General features: G+C 33.7%; 1 protein-coding gene across 2 annotated transcripts in view; it reads right to left on the bottom strand.

Annotated features, from left to right (window-relative positions):
* LOC127739222 (uncharacterized) overlaps window positions 1-25,271 on the bottom strand; it is a 72,915-nt gene that overhangs the window by 6,799 nt on the left and 40,845 nt on the right. For both annotated transcript variants that reach the window (XM_052250834.1, XM_052250835.1), the window contains exons 10-12: window positions 11,168-11,326; window positions 9,983-10,117; window positions 9,054-9,099 (exon numbers count right to left, since the gene is read on the bottom strand). In XM_052250834.1, the coding sequence (XP_052106794.1) occupies window positions 9,054-9,099; window positions 9,983-10,117; window positions 11,168-11,326 (340 nt within the window). The remainder of the gene's footprint in view (window positions 1-9,053; window positions 9,100-9,982; window positions 10,118-11,167; window positions 11,327-25,271) is intronic.

The following is a 25,271-nucleotide window of genomic DNA, read 5'->3' as shown; positions in this document are numbered from 1 at the left end:
TCAAAGACATAAACAACTACCTGTATAAATGATCGAAACTTTTCGAGACGTTCCGAGAATCTGATTTCCGAGAATATCGAATGGCCCATAGAAGCTTCCAAAATTCACCATTGAATATATAGGCGTGTTGTATAAAACTACATAATACTATGAGAAATATACCATGTACACGATTTGATTAATTTCGATAAATATTCAGACGTCAGCCTTCCATTTGAGAAATGTGTCGCCTGAAACAAGTAGTACTTGCGGATCGAGGAGCACATTTCATTCCGAAAAAAATACAAGTCCTTGTTTTGGCCTAGGAAAATGATCTTATTTAATAAACTTCTTACTTGAATTTTAAAACAGCTAGATTTATAAGTTAACAAAAAACGCACCCAAAGGTCATCATGCCCCGCTTGCACTTGGACATTTTCATGTTCGTTGGACCACAAAATTTGGGTCAAAACCTTAATTTGGCATATATCTTAAAAGTACACATCATTGTGAACGCATGTACAAGTTAAAATTTGATGTGAACTCAACTTCATGGTAGCTGCCTTTAACCAAAATGCCAACTCGATACTCGACGGATAGATTCACGGACGCGCAGACCGGATAACATAATGTCACCTTCTATCGTAGGCGGGGCATAAAATATGCAACTTCAATCAAATCCCTTCTACAAAGCAACTTATCCGAACTGAACCTCTTTAAAACAGAAAATTTTGTGCGAATGAGACAGGTAATATTCCTACAGAATATCCAATGTGTGTTCTGATATTGTTCAGTATAGAATGGTTTCCCATTAATGCAGGATTTAATTCAAACAGTCTTCTCAGTAATATAACCCACATAAAAATCTAGAACTATAATTATTTGAATATGTATACCATAAGCTCTCTCCTTTGATTAACCAGAGAAGCTTCAACTTCTGACATACTATTCAAGGAATACTTGTATAACATATTGATCGGGAAATTTAATTTTCTTTCCCTTGTGTAAAATTATCTAATCTTTTTATATCATATACCTTTTAACCTTTTCAATTATATATAGTATTGAATTCCCATAACAGTGTTTATGACTATAAATCATTTTGAAGTATGAATTTGTGTTGCAGATAATGCTGAATGAGTATACTTGAGGGTCTGCAAGGGGGTCCTTCATTTCTGTATGCTGTGCCTCCCCCTAAATCCGCCTCTGTCTATATATTATTTTACCCATTATTCTCTATTCTTCATATTTTGGTCCTATTTTCTCTACTCTTTGTTTTGTTACCTATTTTATGTAGTATTGACCCATTATTCTCTACTCTGTGAACCCAATCTAGACCCTCATATATTCATAGCTATTTATAGTAGTTTTAATTTTAAGTTTTTAATCTTAGTGTGTAAAATTAAACAAAAATGAATTAAAATAGTTTTGACGAGAACGTCTTGCCATATCGTGGGTTATTCTTAAATAATCTTGATTACAACACAATGAAATCTTATCCTTTTATGGTCGTTCATGCATTGTTACTAAGTACAAGAAAAACGTATATGTAGTATAAAATTAGAGGGAAATTCAAGCAATTTGATTGGCCGAATAGTTGTTATTATGTGCTAAGACCTATATTGTGTTATTAATTAATATAACTGTAGGGCGCAAGAATAGTCCTTTAACATCGCTATAATTATCAGTATTGACACTGCTGTGTTCTCACATATTGCTGAACTTATATGACACATTATCTAAACAAAAATTAACACATTGAAACACCTTGCCCACGTACTGATTATAATTGCATTAGTACTGAAAGGTCTTACTGCAAGTATCCCCCCCCCCCCCAAAAAAAAACCCAAAAAACCAATACACTTTATAATTGAAAATCATTGAATACACAATAACATTTAGTCATAGCATTACACACAATTAAATGCACATTCAAAGATGAGTATTAAAATTCCAATTTACAATAAAAATGTAAGGAAATAATTCAGACTGTCAATGACGTCCTTTCTTCAGTACTAATAACTGTTCTGATATAACTGACATATATTATTTCTAAGAAACTGACATAATCATGAAAACTTTAATATTGACCAATCAACCATGAAAATGAGGTCAAGGTCAAACGAAATCCAGTCAGATGGACATGCACACCTGAGTCTCGCTCGTCTGGCATCTTTTATGACATTCTCTACACCAAATATAGTGGGTATATAATTAAAATATCTGAGAACCTGCGACTCTTTTCACAAAAAATCTGAAGAATAAAATTACTCGTAAGTCAAACAAATTTCAATATAACTTACGATCAATTTTAATCGTAAGAGTTTTTGTGAAAAGAGTGGCAGACCTTCTACAGCGACTCATTTCACAAAAAAACTTACGAGTCATGAACATTTCAGTATAACTTACGATAAATCTTTTTTTGTGAAAAGAGCCCCTGACCTTCTACACGGAAGTTCTTTAGAATGAAATTATAAAGTATAAACATGCACTACATGGAAGCTCTTAATAACTAAATAGTAAATTATAAACAGTACACGGAAGTTCTTTAGAATGAAAGTATAAATCCTTCTATATCATGGCCATAGGAGTGTCAGAACGAGAATACCACACTTAAAAATTTGCCCTCTTCCCTGCTATATATAACTACACAAAAAAATACAAATTTCGTTTACTTTCGGCTTCCGTAACTAATCTTCTCATCTTTTTGGCTATTTTCCTGACAACTATTTTAAAACTTGTGATTTAATTGTGTAATAAATCATATGAAATTAATTAAATCAATTATTTCTTGAGTGTAAAAATTCTTTGGATGATTTTGATAAATAATGTGCTTTAACGGCCCTTGAAATTCCATTGACAGTCATGACTTTTCGACTCTCTTCACTACACTTCCACGCAGGCTTATCAAAGAGAAGAGATGACCACAGAAGTTGGTGATGTTCTCCTTTCCCCAATAATTCTATGCCCCAACTATAATTGACATATTATCGAGAAACTAACCTTATAATGGGACTTAACTTTGACCACTGAACCACAAAATAAGATGAAATTAATGTAAACACCGTCACACGAGCATATATACGTTGCATCTATCCACTCGAAATTGAAATAAGGGATACCACATATACACTTTAGTCTGTCCCATAATTATATTTATATTGACTTACATCTAGAAATTGACAAAAGGAAGGATTTCAGCTTCCTAATTTTATATAGCAGCATTCCATCCCTTTGAAAGGTTTACTGGCGCCATCACGAGTTGGTTGGCCGTTATGGAATGTCTGTGTAACATATGACCAACGATAATTACCCCCCCCCCCCTTTCCCATAATGTCGTAACGACAAACCCACCCTTTTTTCTCTCGATTGTGCATTATCGAATTTGTACTTACCACGAGCAACATAACGGGTGCCATATGTGGAGCAGACTCTGCTACCCTAACAGAACACCTGCGATACCTGCGTTTTCTATGTAGTGTTTTGTGGACTTTTTTTGTCTTTTCGTCGTTTTTCGTTGTTTGCCATAGCGGTGTCTTCGACTTATGAGTTTTGAAATTCCCTTTGGTGTCTTCAGCTTCTTTAATGCAATGGTTATATATACCAACAATAGTTGATTTATGACTCAAAATAAATGAAAACAAAAAGTGATAAGAAAACGCTATACAGTGTTTTATGCTGTTATTGAACCCTAAAAATCAGGCCAAGGACAACGGAGATATGTCAGACAGAAACTTCGTTCCCGAAGGCAAATAATGATAAAGATTATCAAGCTCTTAACCCTTCCTAGATATCAAATGTAAAAAATTTTTAAAGCAATCGCCGCAGCCAAAATAGCAGCCTTATGTCTCAAATCTGACAGACCAGTCTCAAAGACAAGAAATAAAGCAGATTTCTTTAATTTCCCTTTCAGATATATAAATGAAGTTCTTAAGTTAATGCTGAAATTCATTGATTTAGTTAACTTGAAATTAAACATATTACAAGACAAAAGGTTCCCAGACACTTACCACAAAATAATCTTGAGAGAAAAATAGTCGTGAGTCCATTTCATATTTAGTAAACATTTCACTTTATTTTAAGTAAAACCTTGTGGTCAGATTTTTTGAAGAGTCAAGGCTTTGTATCTAAGTCTTTTTACATAAAATCTGCAACATACTAGTAACTAAAAAAATCATTCTAAGGTAAAAGGGATGCTTCATTTTTTATTTTTTCTTGTTTTCATATCCCCATTCTAGAGTAGTAATATATCATATGGAAAAATCTTTGGCAATGGTTATCTTATGTGGTGAGGTATGTCAGTGCATGTTGTCATTACAACGTTTTTTCGATCACAGGTGTACTATTACCTCAAAGAATTCCATATATGACAACGTTTTTTTCTATCACATTAGTACTATTACCTCAAAAGAGGGACGAACGATACCAGAGGGACAGTCAAACTCATAGATCGAAAACAAACTGACAACGCCATGGCCAAAAATAAAAAGACAAATAGACAAATAAAAGTACAGATGACACAACATAGAAAACTAAAGACTAAGCAACACGAACCCAAACAAAAACTGGGGGTGATCTTAGGTGCTCCGGAAGGGTAAGCAGATCATGCTCCACATGTGGCACTCGTCGTGTTGCTTATGTTATTACAAATCCGGTAAATACTCTAATTCGGTAGGTCACATTCGTGAAAAGGGAAGGGCATTGTAGTTACGACATAAGGAACATATCCGATATCATCTGTGAAACGGTTATTCCATTACGGTCAACCAACTCGTGATGGCGTCCGTAAAATTTACGAAGGGATGATTTCAACTTCACCATTTGGAACTCTTGGTTTAATAGCTTCCTTAATTGTGAGCAGTAATCCTCTATCAAGGAAATCATGATAGGAAATACAAGCCCGGGAATATCGTATCAATTGGGAGATATATACTCCGTATGCAAGCGCTGCTGGAATGTTGCTACATAGAAATGGAAAGTTCACAATTGGGAAGCTGAAATCATTTCTTTTGTCGTAAAGTTTTCTTTTCAACCGACCCTCATTGTCAATTTCTAGATGTAAGTCAAGATATGAGGCAGACTTAACTCAAAGAATTCCATATATATCAACGTTTTTCATATCTAAAGATATTAGACTGCGAAAACATGTCGCTTATGAGTTGACCAACAGACACATCGTATCGGTCAATCAATTCATGATGGTGACCGTAAAATGTATGTCATGACCATTTTCAATTAATTAATACTTAATGGTAAGATGTTTATGTGAAGAGCCAATGCCTTGTATCTAAATCTTTTCATCTAATATTTAATACAGACTGGTAATTAAAAAATATATTCTAAGGTAATAGTGATGCCTCACTTTTCCTTTTCCCTATTAGCATTTCTATATTCTAGAACAGTAGTATATCATATACACAAGCCTTTGGCATTTGTTATCCCAGGTGATGAGGTATGCTAGTGCAAGTTGTCATTACAACGATTATACTAGAACAGGTGTACTATTACCACATAAACAACGGTTATTGGTTATTAGGTAAACTACCTAAATCATCTTTTCTACACAACCTACAAGAGCGACAATGTCTCTTTGTTTCTCTCCTCGTTTTTTAAAGTTAAATATTACCAGCCCAATAGTTAGCACTTCTGTGTTGACATGGATTATCATTGATATGATCATAACTATAAATTAACGGTTTACAAAACTTTGACTTTTTATAAACACTAAAGATTTTGTACCCCAGTAATATATTCCCTTAGCTGTACCTGGCAAAACCTTTCGAAATTTGAGTCCTCAATGCTCCTCAACTCCATACTTTATTTTTAACTTTTTTTAATTGGAGCGTCACTAATGAGTCTTTTATAGACGAAACGCACGTCTGTCGTACAAATTTTTAGCCTGGTATTTATGATGCGTTTATATGCAATTACCAAATCAAATCAAATTTACTGTCATTTAAATATAAAGAAGATACCATGACGGAAATAAATCAAAGTGAAAAAAGAGAAAACACAAAGATCGGTGGACAAAAGACGAACAAACAATAACAGCAAGAAAAAAGTACACATAAAACCAAAAATATTGTTGAAAATTTATCCCACAAAAAATGGGAATAAAGTCGGTTACTGATAGTTATCCTGGTATCGTTGATGAATTCTATATGCTCCACACTAGTTTCACCCGAGGTTTCTAAACATTTATCATACTGGATAATATTCGAATGACCAATGAAGTTGTATAGTAGGAAATGATGTAATGCCATTTTGCGGCCATTTGATGCTGACTGTTTTTCACTCCTATGCTGTATCTGTCTGTATGTACATGGATGTCTTTATCTCTTACTGTTTTAAAACAATTTACAACCTAACGAACATATCATCATTGGAATAATACTTAAACTCTTGTTGCTCCGGTATTTAGTATCATTTATTATTTAGCACGTATGCTAACCATTCTAAAGCACCTGTAAATCTCTCCTCTAGGTTCTACAGATAAAGCCTTACTTTAAAGGAATTTTAGTGTTGTCCATTGTTATATATATTTGTCCTGTTGAGTAATCTGGGACTTGTGTTTCTTTTTTTGCTTCAATAATTTTGTTTATGGACAAACTCAGCACACGCAATATTTTTTAGACAGAGTTCAATAAGCAATGTTTATTACCAAATGCGACATGGAATCTGAGTTCAAATACCATTATTTCATTTATACATATGTTGTGATTTGTTACACAGTAGATGTATATACAAATATTGATCATACTCTGTTATACAAGTATCTATTGTGTTGTTTTTTGGCTTTATCAATGTCATTGCACAAAAATCCTTATTAAGAACGATAAGAGACGTCTGGTCTAGATGTTCTACTAAATATCTTTTAAAAATCCTTACCACCATTCTTTTACAGTAAAAGATGGCATTCACAAATATTGTGATGGGGTATAATCAACCAGTGGTATCAATTACATGCGGATATTAAAGATTCTTTAATACCTACTCCAAACATTTTAAACACAAACTTTGCAATAAAATTATTTGATGTTTAAACATTATACATAACTATTCTTGACTCCTTCTTCGTGTTCAATTGAAATATCAACTACCTCTTTATATTGAACTGTGCTTATTCTTCAAATGTGGATATCGCAGATTTATATTTTTTGTTTAAGGTCATGAAAAAATGTAACCACGCTGATTGCAATAACAAATGCCCCGAAGACCTTATCATTAAGATGTAGGACTTTTTAATAGACAACATATTTGTCAAGCGTCGTGGATTGGGTATTTCAACAAAACGTCGGTAATACTATGGGCACAATATGGACCCTTACTGGTCGAATTGTTTTTGTATTCATAGGAGTCAGAACTCTTACAAAACCCTCTAAAAGATAATAAAGAAATAATCATCTTGTCAGTATAAAAATAAGGAGATGTTGTATGATTGCCAATGAGACATCTATCCACCAAAGTTCAAATGAAGTGGTTGTAAGGAATTATAGGCAACCGTACGGCCTTCAACAATGAAAAAACCCATACCGTATGGTCGGCTATAAAAGGCCCCGACATGAAAAATATGAAAAATTTCAATGGAGAAAACTAACGGCCTAATTTATAACAAAACAATTTACGAAAAACAAATATGACAGACATGAACCAAAGACAACCACCGGAGTTCTTTCATTTCACTTTTAGATCATGTATCATATCTATATATATCTATGACAAACGTAACGATTTTAGTTTCTGCGTCGTCATCTTAAAATTTATTAGTAGTTACATAAACTCTGCCGGTGACGGTTTAAAGCCAGGTTTAATCCACCATTTTCTACATAAGAAAATGCCTGTACCAAGTCAAGAATATGACAGTTGTTATCCATTCGTTTGATGTGTTTGAACTTTTGATTTTGCCATTTGATTAGGGACTTTCCTTTTTAAATTTTCCTTGGAATTCAATATTTTTGTGATTTTACTTTTTACATATCACAATTGATACTTTACGCGACTACATTTTTCCGTTATACGGAATTTTTTAAACAGGGATGTGCTCATGACCCAAAAGACTGCTCCAGGAGGGTTATGAGGAAGAATAGATGGAATCTGCATTTCATAAGTCTTCGGCCTCTATCTCGAATTCGTTAATCGATACGATGTACACGTGTCTCAACCTATGAGAGACATGTTTGGCGGTCTTAGATCTTAGATACCAGAATAGTCGTCTGTTCTGTAACTATACAGGTTGTATCTTTTCCCCTATATTTACATCGTGACAGAGTCTGGATTCACATTGTGGGTATAGGCATGAGACATTAAACATGTCAACACTTACAGTCTTGCTCCTTTAGTAGTTCGATGCGATTCCTTCAGTTGTTTTCACTTGATTAGTGTATTCAAAAGGGATTTGAACATAGGTAAACTACTATCTCTGATGCAACAAAAAAAGTAAGAAGATATAAAGGAGGCAATGAAAAATTACAGTCGAAAAAGAACAGACAAAATAATGACCAGAAGAAGAAAAACAAACAAAAACACAAACAAAAGTCCACAAAACACAACAAAAATACAAAGAAAACTAAGGATTGACCAACACGAACCCCTTTCAAAAACCGGTTGTTTTTAGCGCAGAAGGAACTGCATAACCATGACTATTGCGTGGCAATTTTAAAATTAAGTAATATGTCCATTCAGTGATGTCATAAACCAGGAATGGAGGACGGAATTGTAGCTTTGACACCTGAAACATATCCGTGGTCATATGTGGAACAGATATTCCACAGTGATAAACAAAATCACAATTGCATCGGTAAATTAGTGAAAAAAAGTATTACTCTTTTGAGGAATGGAAGCAGAAGAAAGAGTTTGGTATTTTTTTTAAGCAATGAATATTGATAGTAAGTTTCATTTAAGTAAAGCATTGTTCTTGGTAGCTGTTTAAATGACAATTACAACCACACCTGTCTTATTTCCAATTATCTCTTAAGAACATAAGGAATACTAAGAAACTATGAATTATATTTAAAATTTCTTACTAAAACAATTACGAAACAAAGTTAATAATAACAATTTCAACAATTACAAACCTTTTTCTTGAAGGACCTTCCTACTGAATAACTTTCCATAGTATCTCTAAAATAGAATATATATCAAAGTTAATTAAACCCTTTCAACTTTTCTTTCATGTAGCCCCTTACCTTTTCCCTATTTTATATATACCTATTCTCTTATTAACATTACAAATGTTATTTCTAAGGTGTCATACAAATCATCCTTAATAAGATATTAAATAATGTATAAAATAATTGCGGCAAAAGAGTGATGCAAGTTAGGTACTATGAATAGGATTTCAGTAATGCCAAGCACTCTAAATGAAATTCATTATTTTTCATTGTTTAACTGACAGTGTCACCCTTTCCATACCTTCTCTAACCTTTACCTTAATATAAGATTAATTGTCTATCTTGTATTCCCTTTTCTCTTTTTTACCGTTATAATAAAAATAATGATGAAATTAGCAAAAGTAAGTCCTGGGCCTGTTAAACATAGCAGCTTGTACTGAGAATGTTTTCTAACCTGGCCTATATCACACAAGGAAGTTACTTTTGTATGGACTGGTCCTGTAAAACCTATCAGCTTGTACTGAGAATATTTTGTAACCTGGCCCGTATCACACAAGGAGGTAAATATTACACTGCCTGGTCCTGTAAAACCTAGCAGATTGTACTGAGAATATTTTCTTACTTTTTTCTTACCTGGCCTGTATCACACAAGCAAGTAACTGTTGTATGGCCTGGTCCCATCAACGTATCAGCTGGTATTGAGAATGTCTTCTTTACTTTCTTGTATCACACAAACACGTAACTATTGTAAGGCCTGGTCCTGTAAAACCTAGCAGCTTGTACTGAGGATATTTTCTTACTTTTTTCTTACCTGGCCTGTATCACACAAGATGTAACTATTGTATGGCCTGGTTCCATTAACTTAGCTGCTGGTATTTAGAATGTTTTCTTACCTGTCCTGTATCACACAAGCACGTAACTATTGTATGGCCTGGCCCCATCAACTTAGCTGCTTGAACTGCCCCTACTACATTTAATCCAGATGAAGCACCAACAAAAAATCCTTCTTCATGTAACAGGCGAAATACCTACATTAAAATATATCTACATGTCAAATAGTTGTTTATATTGATAAAAAAATTATAATAGAAATATTTGAAACGACATTTCACTTAATATTCGATGATGTATTTTTCGATTTTCTGCATCTTTGAATTTTCGTTACAATTTGTTCCTTTAACCTTTTCTTTGCAGATTAAATCAAAGCATACTTCAAACCGTTAGAGAATCATTATGCATGATTTTCTTTTAGAATTGTTGAACCTATTGTATAATAACTTAACTGTCCAATGTAAACATCATAGATAGGAATCGTATGTATATTATATGAACAGAGAAATTGACCCGAGCACCACTGATGAGTATTATGCAGACAAAACGAGCGTCAGGCGTACCAAATTATCAGCCTAGTATATTTGATGAGTTTTTTCATTATTGGGAAATTGAAATCAGTCTGATTGTCATACAACTTTGTGTAAATCAGTCCTTCCCTAACAAATGATAGATTTACGTCAAGGTATACAGTCCTTCCTTAACAACTGATAGATTTACGTCAAGGTATAAAGTCGACTTTTTTTGTTCATAAAATGTCCTTGCCTCAGGCATAAGTTTTTGCCGGTCCATTAATCTGTCTCGTCTCTTTTGATTGGTTCCGTATCTACTTGTCGTAAGGAATTTGATTGATCAACTTCTAATTCATAATAAGAAGTTTTTGAGGGCAAAGGTGACCTTAAATGAATTTGGCTATTCTTTTTATGTTCCTTTTGGTCATATGACTCCACACGTTTTCAGGTATTATACTTTCTTTGCTTTAACATTTTTGGGTTTTGTGTGTTCCTGGTGAAGTTAAACCCAGAAAAGCGATTCACACTCGTTATTTTCGTTATTTTCAATTGATATTTTCTTGTTATTCATGCACAATTAAATGCTTTCCACCAACTTTCTTTAAAATATTATAGACATCATATAAATGTCGCTTCAGATATGAATATTCAAACTTTAATACCAAGCTCGCTTCAAATCTCCAATTAACTGTGTCCGTGAGAGAATGACACCTTAAACGTCATATTTATATTTACCATTTCAACTGCATCTGTATCTTTTATCAGGAAAGCATCATCGATTGGCGTATCTTTTAGATTATTTGTTAATCGACCTTGGCCTATTCCTTCTGTTATCGAACTTCCCTCTGATCGTTCTAATTTTCCGTGCTTAAAGTAATTATATAAAACACTACCCTAAAATTATAAATTAAAAAGAAAACTTAATTCTGAACTAAAATTTAGTTTTCATTTCAACAAATACTTTTTTTCATATCAATTTGAATAAAACTGAAGACAAAACGAAAAGGAAAAATCCACAACAACACAATCTCTAATGAAACCATAAATTTAGATAAGCAATGTTGAGCAAACTTTTGTCTATTTGCATCAAACACTATTCGCCCATTTGACACAGTTATAATTTTATATGCATGAGTATTATCATCACTTATTGCATTCAAAAGCAAGCAGACAAGACAAACTTTCAGCTTAGTGCCGATATCGCTCTCATGGCCTCTAAGCGGAACTCTGTTTCGTAAAGAACATATTAACATAAATCATCATTGGGTTTCCCCCAGCATAATTCTTATAAAGGGCCAACATAATACCAATTCAACAATTTCTTGTCCCGGATAGCTACACACATTAAAAATACCACTGGTTACTTTGGTTAGCAAACATAAGTTTAGTAACTGTCTTATGGGAGATAGCACATAATCGAAAATATAAGCTATATCCATATCGTTGTTGCTCACATTAGAATTCTCGATTTTCACTTGAAGAATTCGTGCTGTTTCTAAATTTGTAAATCGACGGAAATCAGCATATGGGTCAACAAATAAGTTTATTCTCGTTCATAAGAGGACTGAATAAAAAGATCAAGTTAATATATACATAATTTTACTTGATGCACTACTGCCTATAAAAGTTAAACTTTCTTTTACAGATTATATATGTTGCATCAAAATCAGTCTAATTAAGACACAAATCATATGTGTAAGCTTTGCTTACAAAGATCTGACAACACGCCGTTTTACTTTTTGTTCTAGAAATTATTACATCAGCCAAAGAAAATTCAGCCTTTAAATTTTTAAAGTTGGTTATCAATCTAACAAAACCAGAAAACCCCGAAAGGTCGTAAAAAACTGAAAGTAGAACGGAGCGTTTGCAGATCATGGTTAGCATAGCTGGGACACAGGATCTGTATTGCATTTAAATAGGAATGATATTTTTAAACACCTATCTTAGATTTTACAAAATTATCAATTTATCATAACTGCCACAGAAAAAAACCAATATAAAAGTTCAAACAATCATAAGGGAGGCTAAAAAAGGGATTGAAGGAAAAGGAAGAACGATAGTCCACAAAAAAAAACTACACAGAAAACAAAAGATTGGGCAATACAAATGCTACCCTAAAATCAAGGGTGAAATCAGTTGATCGGATGGGTAAACCATTCCAGTTACACTAATTATTTGCCTAACTAATTCAAGATGAAAATAAACAAGAAAACTGACAACCAGCAAGGAACCCACGCGTGTTAATGTTTGTGTGATCAATACTCATGTAAACAAAGCAATTCATGTTTATTGGGTATCAATTTTCGAAAATTTTAATTTCCAGGAAATAAATCGGGATGTATTTTACAATAATAGAATTTAAGTGTCGTTTAAATCCAAGCACTATAATCTTTGGTGTTCATTTCGGAATATTTTTTTAACCAAAACTCAGTTTTACCACAAATTTGACAAGAAGAATCATCTTGGAATAAACATATATCCCTATCACATCTATATATCAATGTTCGTTGAAATCTTAGAGGAAATATTTTTTTTCTCAAAAAAGTTCACAATACCACTGGGTATAGATTTTACATATTTTATCATATATACATATAAATGTCGGATGAAATCTTAGAACAAAATAATTTTCCTCCAAATTTGTGATTTTTTTCATACGAGACTGAGTGACTACTACAGGACACCACCAACTAGTTGGTGAGGTCCTTATTTTATAGTACACTTAGAATAAACATAAAACGTATCATTTTAATCATAATCATTATTCATACCGAAAAATGACTGTTGCAGCTCTCAAATCGGTGTCATACATTCATTTTACTTTCAATGATTGATGGATTGATTGTTGGTGTTTAACGCCACTTTCAGCTCTATGGGCTATATTGTGGTGACCGATGTTTTTTTTTTTTTGGAGAAAGTCGGAGTGCCCAAAGAGAGTCACCGACCTTCGGCGGAAAAACTAGCAATTCTAATCAATTAAGATTGGAGTCGAACGTATCTGCCATACTTTCAAAGAGTTGACACCACAGATAGTTGACGAATCATGTCTGATAGAGGATTGAGGTGTTTGATTGTTAACAATAACAATATTGCTCAGACCAGTGAAATAACATTACGTTTAAAAGTCGTGCAACAACACGTGGATGTCAAGATAAAAGCAAAAATACTACAAAATGATGATAGCTCGCCTTACTTTAAAGTTTCTTGTTTGTCAGATTTTTTAGTAAACCAGCTGTGGCGTCTACCGATGGACAGTAATGTGAATGTATGGTCAACATTTGGCTTTCAAGAAGCTTTTACATAGGATAAATTATCTGAATTTGTAAAGAATTTTGCACATTATCAGTTTTATTTTTTTTTCTCTCATCCACGTGTTGTAATACCTTTTAGACCGTATAAAATAACAAAGGATTGACTATACGATTTGTTTGGGTTGACTATTCGATTTGTTTGGGAATGTGCAGTGTCTACTAGGTCGACAATCATCAACATATATATCGCAAAAACAACTATTAAGTTGTCGAAAGATTGACAAAAGTCATTTTGGTACTGTCTCCTAATGACTCTCAGAAGTGTATGTCTGGAGAAGGTTCGACTTAATAATCTTTCAGGAATTATACATTATCTCTTAAGTAAACTGGCTCCTAGAAGCATGATGATTGTGTCCATTACATCAATAGCAGTTTTAGAGGTCTGAAAAGGTATCGAGTGAAGACAATGTTCGAAAGATAATGTGTTTGTCTTTTAGGCCAGGAAAGACTACTATATCTGCAAAATGAACTACTAAAGCTTCTATTTCAAGGATAATTAATATAAACTTTACTGTCCAAATGGTTAACGATTTAAAGGCATGACTAATGTCTGTTTCAAAGTCTCGTAAAACGATTTGTTCTCTATAAAGTTTTTCTGATGTCCTGAATCCGTTGCAAACAATATTGTCGTTTGTACGCCATTTAAGTACATATCCCGAAAAGAATTATGTCGATTGTTGTATGCGTTTATGGATTCCGTAACTCCTAAAGAATACAGAATAATCAGAAATGCACACCTTAAGATTATAACGGTTCATCTCGTGCAAACATCCATTACACAGCCATCTGTCATTTGCTAACATAAGTGTTATACGGTGCTGTAGGGTAAAACAAATAATGTTCTTATGTAATAGTAAATCAAAAATACACCTAACAAATAATCTATTTCAGAATCAAATGCATTCTAAGAATTACAAATGCGTACACCAACACTTAAGTCATTGTTAAAAACCGGTTTAAACAATGGATAATTAGCCAATGTAGTTGCGTTATTTTCATTTTGCTGTACATAGGCTCTATAGATATAGCTTTATCAGGACAAATTTCGTCACAAAAATATTGACTATCTCATGAAGGCCAACTAAATTAACAAATTCAAAATGAGTACATTTCCCTAATCTCTCACGTTATTCCATTACCAACAATCCTTGATCACGAATGTTCTTGTAGTCCCCTGAACGATTATTAACCTTCGAAAGCATCAAATAAAGGCAACAGTAGTATACCGCTGTTCGAAACTCATAAATCGATAGAGATAAAAACAAATCCGGGTTACAAACTAAAACTGAGGGAAACGCATCAAATATAAGAGGAGAACAACGACACAACAAAAACACAACAATAAAATGTAACACACACAGAAACGAACTATAATATAACAATGTCCATTTTCCTGACTTGGTACAGGACATTTTAAGAAAAAAATGGTGGGTTGAACCTTGTTTTGTGGCATGCCAAACTTCCCGCTTTTATGGCAATGTTAAACACAACACCAAAACGACAACATCACATGACAGAACCACAATAGAAATAAATGGGAGAACATATAGGACAAAGAAACACACGAATAATAGCTAACAAAAGGCACCAGGTTAAAAATCCAATACGCCAGACGTGCGTCTCGTCCACACAAGACTAACCAGTGGCGCTCAGATGAAAAAAGTTTGAAAGCCAAAACAAGTACAAAGCTGCAGAGCACCGAGGACCAAAACTTCTAAAATCAGTATGTAAGACTTGTTTACTTCCACTGGGTTGAATACACTGCTGGTGGATTGTTAGTCCCGAAAGTATCATTTGCCCAATAGTGACTGCTTTGGCACTGTCCATAATATATGCAACTCATTGTTATTGACAAAACTACGTTAAACCAATTTCGACTTAATTGACTTAAGACAGGATAGCTAAAGTGTTGGTCTTGTGTGGACGAGACGCACGTCTGGCGTATTGATTTTTAAGCCTAGTACCTTTTGTTAGCTATTATTCGTGTGTTTATTTGTCCTATATGTTCTCCCATTTATTTGTATTGTGGTCCTGTCATGTGATGTTGTCGTTTTGGTGTTGTGTTTGACGTTGCCATAAAAGCGGGAGGTTTGGCATGCCACAAAACAAGGTTCAACCCACCATTTTTTTCTTAAAATGTCCTGTACCAAGTCAGGAAAATGGACATTGTTATATTATAGTTCGTTTCTGTGTGTGTTACATTTTAATATTGTGTTTTTGTTGTGTCGTTGTTCTCCTCTTATATTTGATGCGTTTCCCTCAGTTTTAGTTTGTAACCCGGATTTGTTTTTATCTCTATCGATTTATGAGTTTCGAACAGCGGTATACTACTGTGGCTTTTATTTAGGTCCTTTCAAACATAATAATCCCCCCTCGACCGATATTCATATATATTTTTTATTTCCTAAACTTTTGCTCTAAGCGTTCCAGATGATGGTTGAAGATAAGCGCTTAAAACATCAACAAACTGGCTATGTTACACGCAGATTTCCTTATGGTTCGTATTCTCTGATATAGGCATTCTATTAAAATTGACCAAAAGAGTCATGCAGGTTTGTCACACTTCTTATCTCTTCGCTGACATGTGTATTTTTATCAAACTTCACAGGTTTCCGTTCTTCCACTCATCAAGATTAATCATGCAGGTTTTCTATTCTTTTTTAGTTCTTCTATTGTAATGATTCTGTTACTGCGCATGGTTGTTTATTGACGTTCTCCATTATTTCTAGTTCTCCGCTTATCTTACAAAAGTTACCATTCAAGTTCCCTACCGTTTCTAGTAGAAATTCAATAAACTCCATTCAGCATGCCTAGTCATACAGAGTCAAATCATTTCCTCGGCTACTTGTTTTTGTTTCATTTAGCATGTTGATTTACAAGAAGCATAAGTTATCTTCAATTGACATAACATTAAGGAACAGTCAGATCAGTTAATCCGAATATAAGTATCTTACAAACTTTAAAAACCCCATAGTTTTTATAAAGTTTCCACCGTGTCCCTTTAGATTTTATTGGGTTAGACACAACTCAAAACAGTTTCCAAAATGAGAATAGTTACGTAAATGATTTAATATCCCATTTGGATATTTCAAAGTGAAGAAAATTTTTATGAGCTTGTAACTTCTACATATTTCAGCTTTTGCTTATTCATGTTTTGGTGTTATACAGATTTTTGCATTTTCAATGACTGCTTGTCCTTTAAGTACATATATCAAGTATTATTTCAAACTAAATTGTAATCCTGACAAAATTAAGGCAATAGTATTTTACCGATGTTATTACTTAGTAATAAAACCTGAGGGAATCGCAAAAGGAGCGAGGTCGGCTGAGTCGACAGTGTTACCGTCTCCTGCAATACACGAATCACCGGTCAAGCGAATACACACTCAGTATAAAGAACACAATCGGGAAAAGGACAAAATCGGTAAAAATACAGATTTGAAGACTATTCTGATATCTCAAGATCTTAGACTGCACAAAAATGTCACTAGTGAGGTGAGACACAGACATATCGTATCGGTCAACCCATTCGTGATGGTGACCGTGAAACTTAACGCAGTTTCGATTTCAGACTTTCTATCTCATAATTTTGTTGTAGCAGCTTTTGTGTAAGGAGCACACCCTAGCAAATGAAGTCCGTATACTGTGAACATGTACGAGCATGACGTATCAATTCAGATATGTAAACGCCATATGATTGGGCAAATGGCATGTAAAGGCTAAGAAATGGGAAGTTGACAATTGGAAAGTTGAATCATCACGTTGGTCATAGATTCTAGTTTGAAGTCGTCTATCTATGTCAATACCGAGGATAAGATCATAATACTAAGCAGACCTTCTAGTTTCAGTAATAATCTTAATCACTGGGACAAAGCTAAAGGTAGACAAAGATGATACTCCCGCCGCATGCATGAAAATAGTTCAGCAAACATTTGATTTATATAACATTGATGGTGAAGTACAACTTGAAACTAATGTGTCTATAAGACACATTTGATGTCTCCGCCATAGTTATGATGTATACCACGATGTATAACACCTTTCGATAAACTTCATAACTCTTAAAAAAGTTCCATATCTTGACATTTGTGGGTAATTTGAAAAAAAATCTTGACAATTTGCACACCCTTAGTAAATGTTCTAACGTTCAGCATAATATCAAAGTTTTAGCTTGAAAACTGCACGAGGAGTTAAACGAAAAATCTATGTTCCCTGCAAGCATATTTTACCAAGATTTAAACGAAAAATCTATGTTCCCTGCAAGCATATTTTACCAAGATTCAGTCATTTGTGGAAAATTAAAAGAAAATTAAAATATTGATACTATACACACCTATAGTATATGTTCTAACATCCAGCATAATATAAAAGGTCCAGCTTGAAAACTGAAGGAGAAGTTAGTCTGACAAAACATGTACCCCGCAAACAAAATTTCAGCAAATAAATGATTATTGTGTCCATGGGTCGCGATGGCAAAAAAAAAAAAAAAAAAGATGAAAATATCACTTCATAAATTTAGTGCGTCAGAAGAGTTTTTCTGATGAAGCTGAAATAAAAAATAATTTGGGAGTGTGGGATGTATAAATAATTGACGAGTTATATGACCAAAGGGACATAAAAGAGTAGCAACAAGAATGTGTCCATAGTACACGGATGGCCCACTCGCACTATCATTTTCTATGTTCAGTGGACCGTGAAATTGGGGTCAAAACTCTAATTAAAATTAGAAAGATCATATCATAGGGAACATGTGTACTAAGTTTCAAGTTGATTGGACTTCAACTTCATCAAAAACTACCTTGACCAAAAACTTTAACCTGCATGAAGCGGGACAGACAGACGGACGGACGAACGGACGCACAATCCGAAAAAACATAATGCCTCTAGGTGGGGCATAAAAAAATATCGAAGGTCAACCAACTTTGTCTGAGGGGGTTGGAACTTTAGTTTCTGATAATTCATAAATTTAAAATGTCAATGGCGAAACACTGACGACTGTGCTGATAATACTCTTTGGAAATAAGAGTCCATCCAGCTGTGGTATCGACACAGTGGTAGAAACTGAAAATAATAACCCTTTATAAAGTTGGTGCATCCGAGACGCTTTTTCTGGATTTCCTCCATTTGGAACACTTAAATCAGAAAGTTTTAGAGCAAGGGATGCATAATACTTGACGAGCTACATGACCAAAAAGTAAATAAAAAGAATAACAAAACCCATTTAACTTTAACTTTGCCTGAGGGAGTTATAACCTTTGTTTCTTTAATATTTTTAAATAATATTTATGGTTTTTTTCTAGAAACGAATGTTATAAACGATTTCAATGGCGAAGTACTGAGTACTGATCTGATGATACCCTCGGGAACTACCGGTCAACCAGCAGCGATATAACCTAGATCTAGAAAATTAAAATAAAACTTATAGCGGTAAAATATATCCAATTTAGGCAAAGTAATCCCCATTTAATAGGTTTATCTATATTCAACATCACAAACCATTTAAAAAAAAAACGAAGTCATTAAAGTGTATTTTTGTTCGTATGTTGCTAATGATAAAATTTGCTATCAATGGTATTTAGCTGAATAGTAGAGTTCAGTGCTGCGAAAGCAGGAATAATTGACTGAAAAGCTGAATGCATGCTATACAAATGTATGTCCCTCGTGGGATTATATGATTGTGTAATTGCCAGGAATTTTAAAGTAATTTAATACAACTACATCTAAAACATTCAAGGGGCTGTTTTTAACAAGTTTTAGTGTTGACACTTTTTGATTATCAAGATTAATTATAAATTATAAGACGGTATATTGTAATACCCCCTTTTCAGTGAAACGACGGTATATAGTAATTAATGTGTCCATGCATTCGTCTGTTCATCTACTTTTAAACTAAGTACAGAAACTTTTAGAGAATATTTAGTTTCTTTTGAATCTGTACACCTCCCTTTTTCTGATCCTGTTATCAACTCAGACTAAGTTAGTGGACTATTTTTCAATGAAACTATTACAATAATTTCTTACATGAACAATTGAGTAACTCTTACTTTATTTTTGACTCCAAATGGTACTTGTAGCTCGGGGCACTTCGATCCTTTTAAGAGCAGCTGATACTTCCTGTACCCCACCCTTTAAATATATTTTGAGTATTAAAAAATACATACCCGATCGTTTATTTTTTTTATTTAAAAAATAGACCTATAGCTATAGTACGCTATTTCATGGCTTGCGGTTTCCAATAGCAAAGAATAGACATTACCATATATCTAACAAGGAATAAGTTTCCTTTACCCGAAAGTCCTCGTAAACCAATTGACCGTATTTCTATAAAACGTTCACAAAATATTTTTAACATATTGTTCGTGCAACTCTTTCATTACCCGCCCCCCCCCCCCCCCCCCCCCCCCACACACACACAATGATTCTGAGAGTCACAGTATACGAAGAACTACAAAAATCGGTAATAATTATTATTCGCAATCACTCGTGACCTTCTGATTCGGTTTCACTGAGCCTTCCACTGAATTGTCTGATCGCATCTATACAAATGCGGTGCATGGTGTTTATAAAAGCCTTGCTCACTGTTTCTCCAGATTGATATGTGATTACCAAAGCAAATTAACTTTATTTTCATTTACTTTGTAACATGATATCATAAAAACTGTATTAGAAAGTACTCACGATCTTTTGATTTAAGCCAATTGCAACTGATTTTACAATTTGTTCTTATGATGTGCTGTTACACCACTGTCCCATGTTAGGGAAGGATTGAGTGCTCACAAACATGTTTAACCCCACCACATTCTTTATGTTCCAGTCCAAAGTCAAGAGCCTGTAGTACAGTGGTTGCCGTTGGTTCATGTCTGTCATATTTGTTTCTCGTTAAATTGTTTTGTTATATAAATTAGGCCGTTAATTTTCGCGTTTGAAATGTTCACATTTTTATGTTGGGGCCTTTTTTATAACCGACTATACGGTATGGGTTTTCTCATTGCTGAAGGCCGTACGGTGGTCTATAACTGCTTACATTGGCAATCATACATCTCCTAATTTTTATATATATACATATTAATATGTTTATCATAAGCCAACAAATCTTTGTTTATGCAATTAACAGTTTTCCCTATAAGAGGCCTCACGACTGCTTTAATAGAGAACAAATAGGTAAAATCTCTCCATGATTTTGTCTAAGTAATTTAATTGCGCTTTTACTAATTTTACATTTCCATTAAAAATGTTACGTCAGACTATTGTTCACCTCAGTAACACTGGTAAACGGCTGAAGCATGCATCTGTGATCAATTATGAAAAAGACGTAAAATGACAATAAACAAATGTACTGAATATAATTGAAATTATGCCAAGACTATCTAAGATAGAAAGACAAAGATGTAGGCGGGAAAATAACCACAATATATAAAACACCTTAGGTTGGAACGATATTACTCCTTTTATCTTTGAAAAAAGCAGTAAAGGAAAACATAAATTAATTGAGAGTGATAGTTTATGGGAAAGTTTAAAAGAAAAATCAATGTATTAGATACGATCTAATTACGATCTGATTCAAGAAGTTTCCGCATGAGAAAAACCTTTAAACAAATAGGTCACATTCTACAACACAGATATCAATAGGTTAAGATTAACTGGGGTCTGACATGTATATAAATACGTGGGTTCTGAGGAGATTTGGTTTGTATTAAATTGTTTCTTTGTTTTTTTAAGATGATAAAGTGTTGAAGATAAAAAGCTCATCAAAGATACAAGGATTATACTTTTGTACGCCAGACGCGCGATTTGTCTACAAGACTCATCAGTGACGCTCTAATAACAAAAGTAAAAAGACCAAATCGAAAACGAAGTTGAAAAGAATTAAAAAACAAAAATTATAAAAACCTGTGCAAAATAAGGCTAAGGCAATCTATACCTTGGGGGTAGTGTTTGAATTCAAAGATATGGCACTATTAATACGTTGTACCATGGAAGTATTTATTGAGTTCCTGTCAATATAATCAGAGACATATATACACATATATGTCTCTGATATAATACTTCCATGGTTGTACATAAAAGTTGTAAACCGAGAAAAGGGCAGTCAGTCTTTCTTTTCTGAAGTTATGTGATCTGCCCACGCCCTGGAAACATAAACAGGATAAACATCTACATCTTGCATGTGAATGTCGCATAATAAGTATCAGGTGTTGTAATATTTTGTTTACTGCTATGAGCTGGGACTATTATTAGTTAGATAATAGATAATCTTACATATGTGATTGTATTGTATAGCAAACAAATATTTACTACAAAAAGTAACCAAAAGTTAGCGTGCAATAGTACATTTATATCATATTGCACTAGTCCAAATAAAGATTGAAATTAGTGACGTCATCAGTTACAAAAATATGCTTTAATTTTTTTTTCGAAGCTTTGCTATACAATAAAGGATCATTGTAGGAATATTGGTGAATATTATTCCTCGTAAAATATATAGGGTGCTGGCAAGCTCATGCAATATAATAGTCAATGTTAGTAACTATAGGTCACTGTATGACTTCAACAATGAGCAAAACACCTACCGTACAGCAAGCCATAAAATGCCTAATCATGATAAAATGTAAAACAATTCAAATGAGATAACCCACGGAACCTGTAGTGTAGTGATTGTCTTTGGTTCATGTCTGTCATATTTGTTTTTCGTAATTTGTTTGTTTGTTATAAATTATACCGTTAGTCTTCTCGTATGCATTGTTTCACATTATCATGTCGGGGCCTTTTATAGCTGACTACACGGTATGGGTTTTTCTCATTGTTGAAGGACGTACGGTGGCCTATATTGGCAATCATACCACATCTTCTTATTTTATATGATATACAGCAATAAACAACAATCGATGAATTACAGTCTCCTGACATCGGACAGGCATGTTTACTCTTGCAAATAAATATACATTCAATCATTCATTCAATTCAGTACATGTAAGACTTCTATAAAAGAAACAAAGGAGGACGGGTATGAATATGACAAAAGAAACAAAGGAGGACGGGTATGAATATGACAAAAGAAACAAAGGAGGACGGGTATGAATATGACAAAAGAAACAAAGGAGGACGGGTATGAATATGATAATAGGGAAATCAATAAAAACAATTCCTGCTTTAAAGTATTTATACAACTATAAATATAAGAAGATGTGGTATAATTGCCATTGAGACAACTTTCCACCAGAGACCAAATGACATAAAAGTTAACAACTATAGGTCACCATACGGTATTCAACAAAGAGAAAAACCCATACCGCATAGTCAGCTATAAAAGGCCCCGAAATGACAAATGTAAAACAATTCAAACGAAAAAACTAACGGCCTGATTTATGTAAAAAAACAATGAACGAAATACAAATATGATATACAGCAACAAACGACAACCACTGAATTACAGGCTCTTGGTTTGGGACATTCACATACAGAATTTATAGCAGTGTTAAACATGTTAGCGGGCGCCCAACCCTCCCCCTAATCCTGGGACAGTGGTACAATAGAACAACACAAGAACTGTACAAAACAGTAAACAAAGAACACATATGATCAACAGCAACAAACAACAACCACACAATTACAGGCTCCTGACTTGGGATAGGCACATATTATGTAGAGAGGTTAAACATGTAAGATAAAATGGATAAAATGTAAAATGTATATAGTTGATTTGAGGTTTGATTATCAATGAGACATCCAAAGATCAAGGATGTTAAAAGATATACATGTTTGTAAACGGCCTTAAACGATGGTTGGCAAATACAGTAAGCTTTAAAAGGGATGGAAAACATGGAAACAATTCAAATGAGTAAACCAGCGTCCTAATATATACAATAACAATAAACGAAAAACAATTATGGCAAAGAGAGAAAAAAAAAAACGACAACAACTTGATTACAGGTCCATTGCTTTAGACAGAAACATTGGTTATAAGTGAATTGCTCATGAAAATTGACTAAAAATGCTTCGAACGTAGCAGGCTTTGTATATATGATTTTGATTAACAGAGTAGTGTCATATGAATATGGAGGTCGTGGGTTCTATCCCAAGTTGGGTCAAACCAAAGACATTAAACTGGCACTTACTACTTATCTCCGAACTACATGGAAATGAGGTGCAAGTGCAAAGATTTGTCGGTGTTGAGTCAGAATATTGTGTCCGAGTAGGGTAATATGTCTTCCTACGGGCTGTAGCCTTATGATATAGCACAATAAAATCCGACTCGCTGTATTAGTCTTTCACAAATCAAGGTATATAAACTCATGTCATATTTGGGGATGTACTTTAAGCAATCACCAATCAATTATAACAATAGGGAGGCATACATCGATCTTAGGTGCAGGTGCTGCCAGACTTTGACATCAATTGCAGAAAGAATTGGAAGAAAAACACAATTACTTCGGGTAATCTTTCAAGCTAAAATCAGATCTCTTAACAGAACTCTACTACGATTGGAAGGTTTTTTCCCAAACAGAGCTCGGAGGACATTTTGCACCTTTTCATATGTAAACGAAATGTGTGTGGTGTGATCTTAAGGCAGTCGCTGAACTCTGACAAGAAAAGGTCAGACAAAGCCACTTAGAAGCCACTTGAATTAAAAAACAAAAAAGTATTATAAAGCTATCAAATAACATCTTACAAGTGTTCATAAATAAGCTCCTCAAAAATACCACATAAGACATTCGCCTTTAAGATAAAAGTATTAATATTTATGAATTTTGTCTAATAAATAAGCTGTCTGACAGGGTCTCAAACTTCTTGCATTTATTGCAAAACTGCACTAAATTACCAGAATTTATCATTCTAATCATTTACAAATGAGGTTAACATAATTTTGAAAGGGTAAAATATTTTTTTTACAATTTCAGAGGATGATGATGGCTCTTTTTATACCGGCTACGTTTTAGTTGAAGGATGTGGTCTATTGAAAATAGAAATGAAAACGAGGACAAAATTGACTACTTTCTCTCTATAAATGTGGAAGTCTTGTTCGTGAATATCTTATACAAATAGAGAATTATGTGAGTGAGCATCATAATAAAAATAATTTCATTAGTCCAGGTATCTTGGATATGTCTAGAACAAAGATATTTAATGGACATTACCTTAATGTCCATAATATTTCTTTATTCTCGATATATCCAAGATACATGTACTGGGGCCAATGATATCTTGATGTCTCTAAAATTTCTTTTCTTTCAATACATCCTATCAGAGACATATAATACAATTCAATTCAATTCAAATCTTTATTGCCATTACACCATACATTTATAGCATGTGACACAACATAACAAAATAAAAACAAACAATATAATATACATAATGAAAGTAAATATTTCAAGAGTCCCCTGTCCTCAGTTCTATAGACTGTTTTAAAAAGGATTCAAGCTTATTTACCTAAATGTGTGATCTTCGGTTGAGTATATATGTTATTTCATCTATATCATTTCAATCTGTAAAGTACACATTCTCATTTATCAAAACATTAAAATAAA

The sequence above is a fragment of the Mytilus californianus genome, unplaced genomic scaffold, assembly GCF_021869535.1.
Source record: "Mytilus californianus isolate M0D057914Y unplaced genomic scaffold, xbMytCali1.0.p SCAF_4, whole genome shotgun sequence".
In the NCBI taxonomy this organism is placed as follows: Eukaryota; Metazoa; Mollusca; class Bivalvia; order Mytilida; family Mytilidae; genus Mytilus; species Mytilus californianus.
This window is presented reverse-complemented; position numbering and strand designations above follow the sequence as displayed.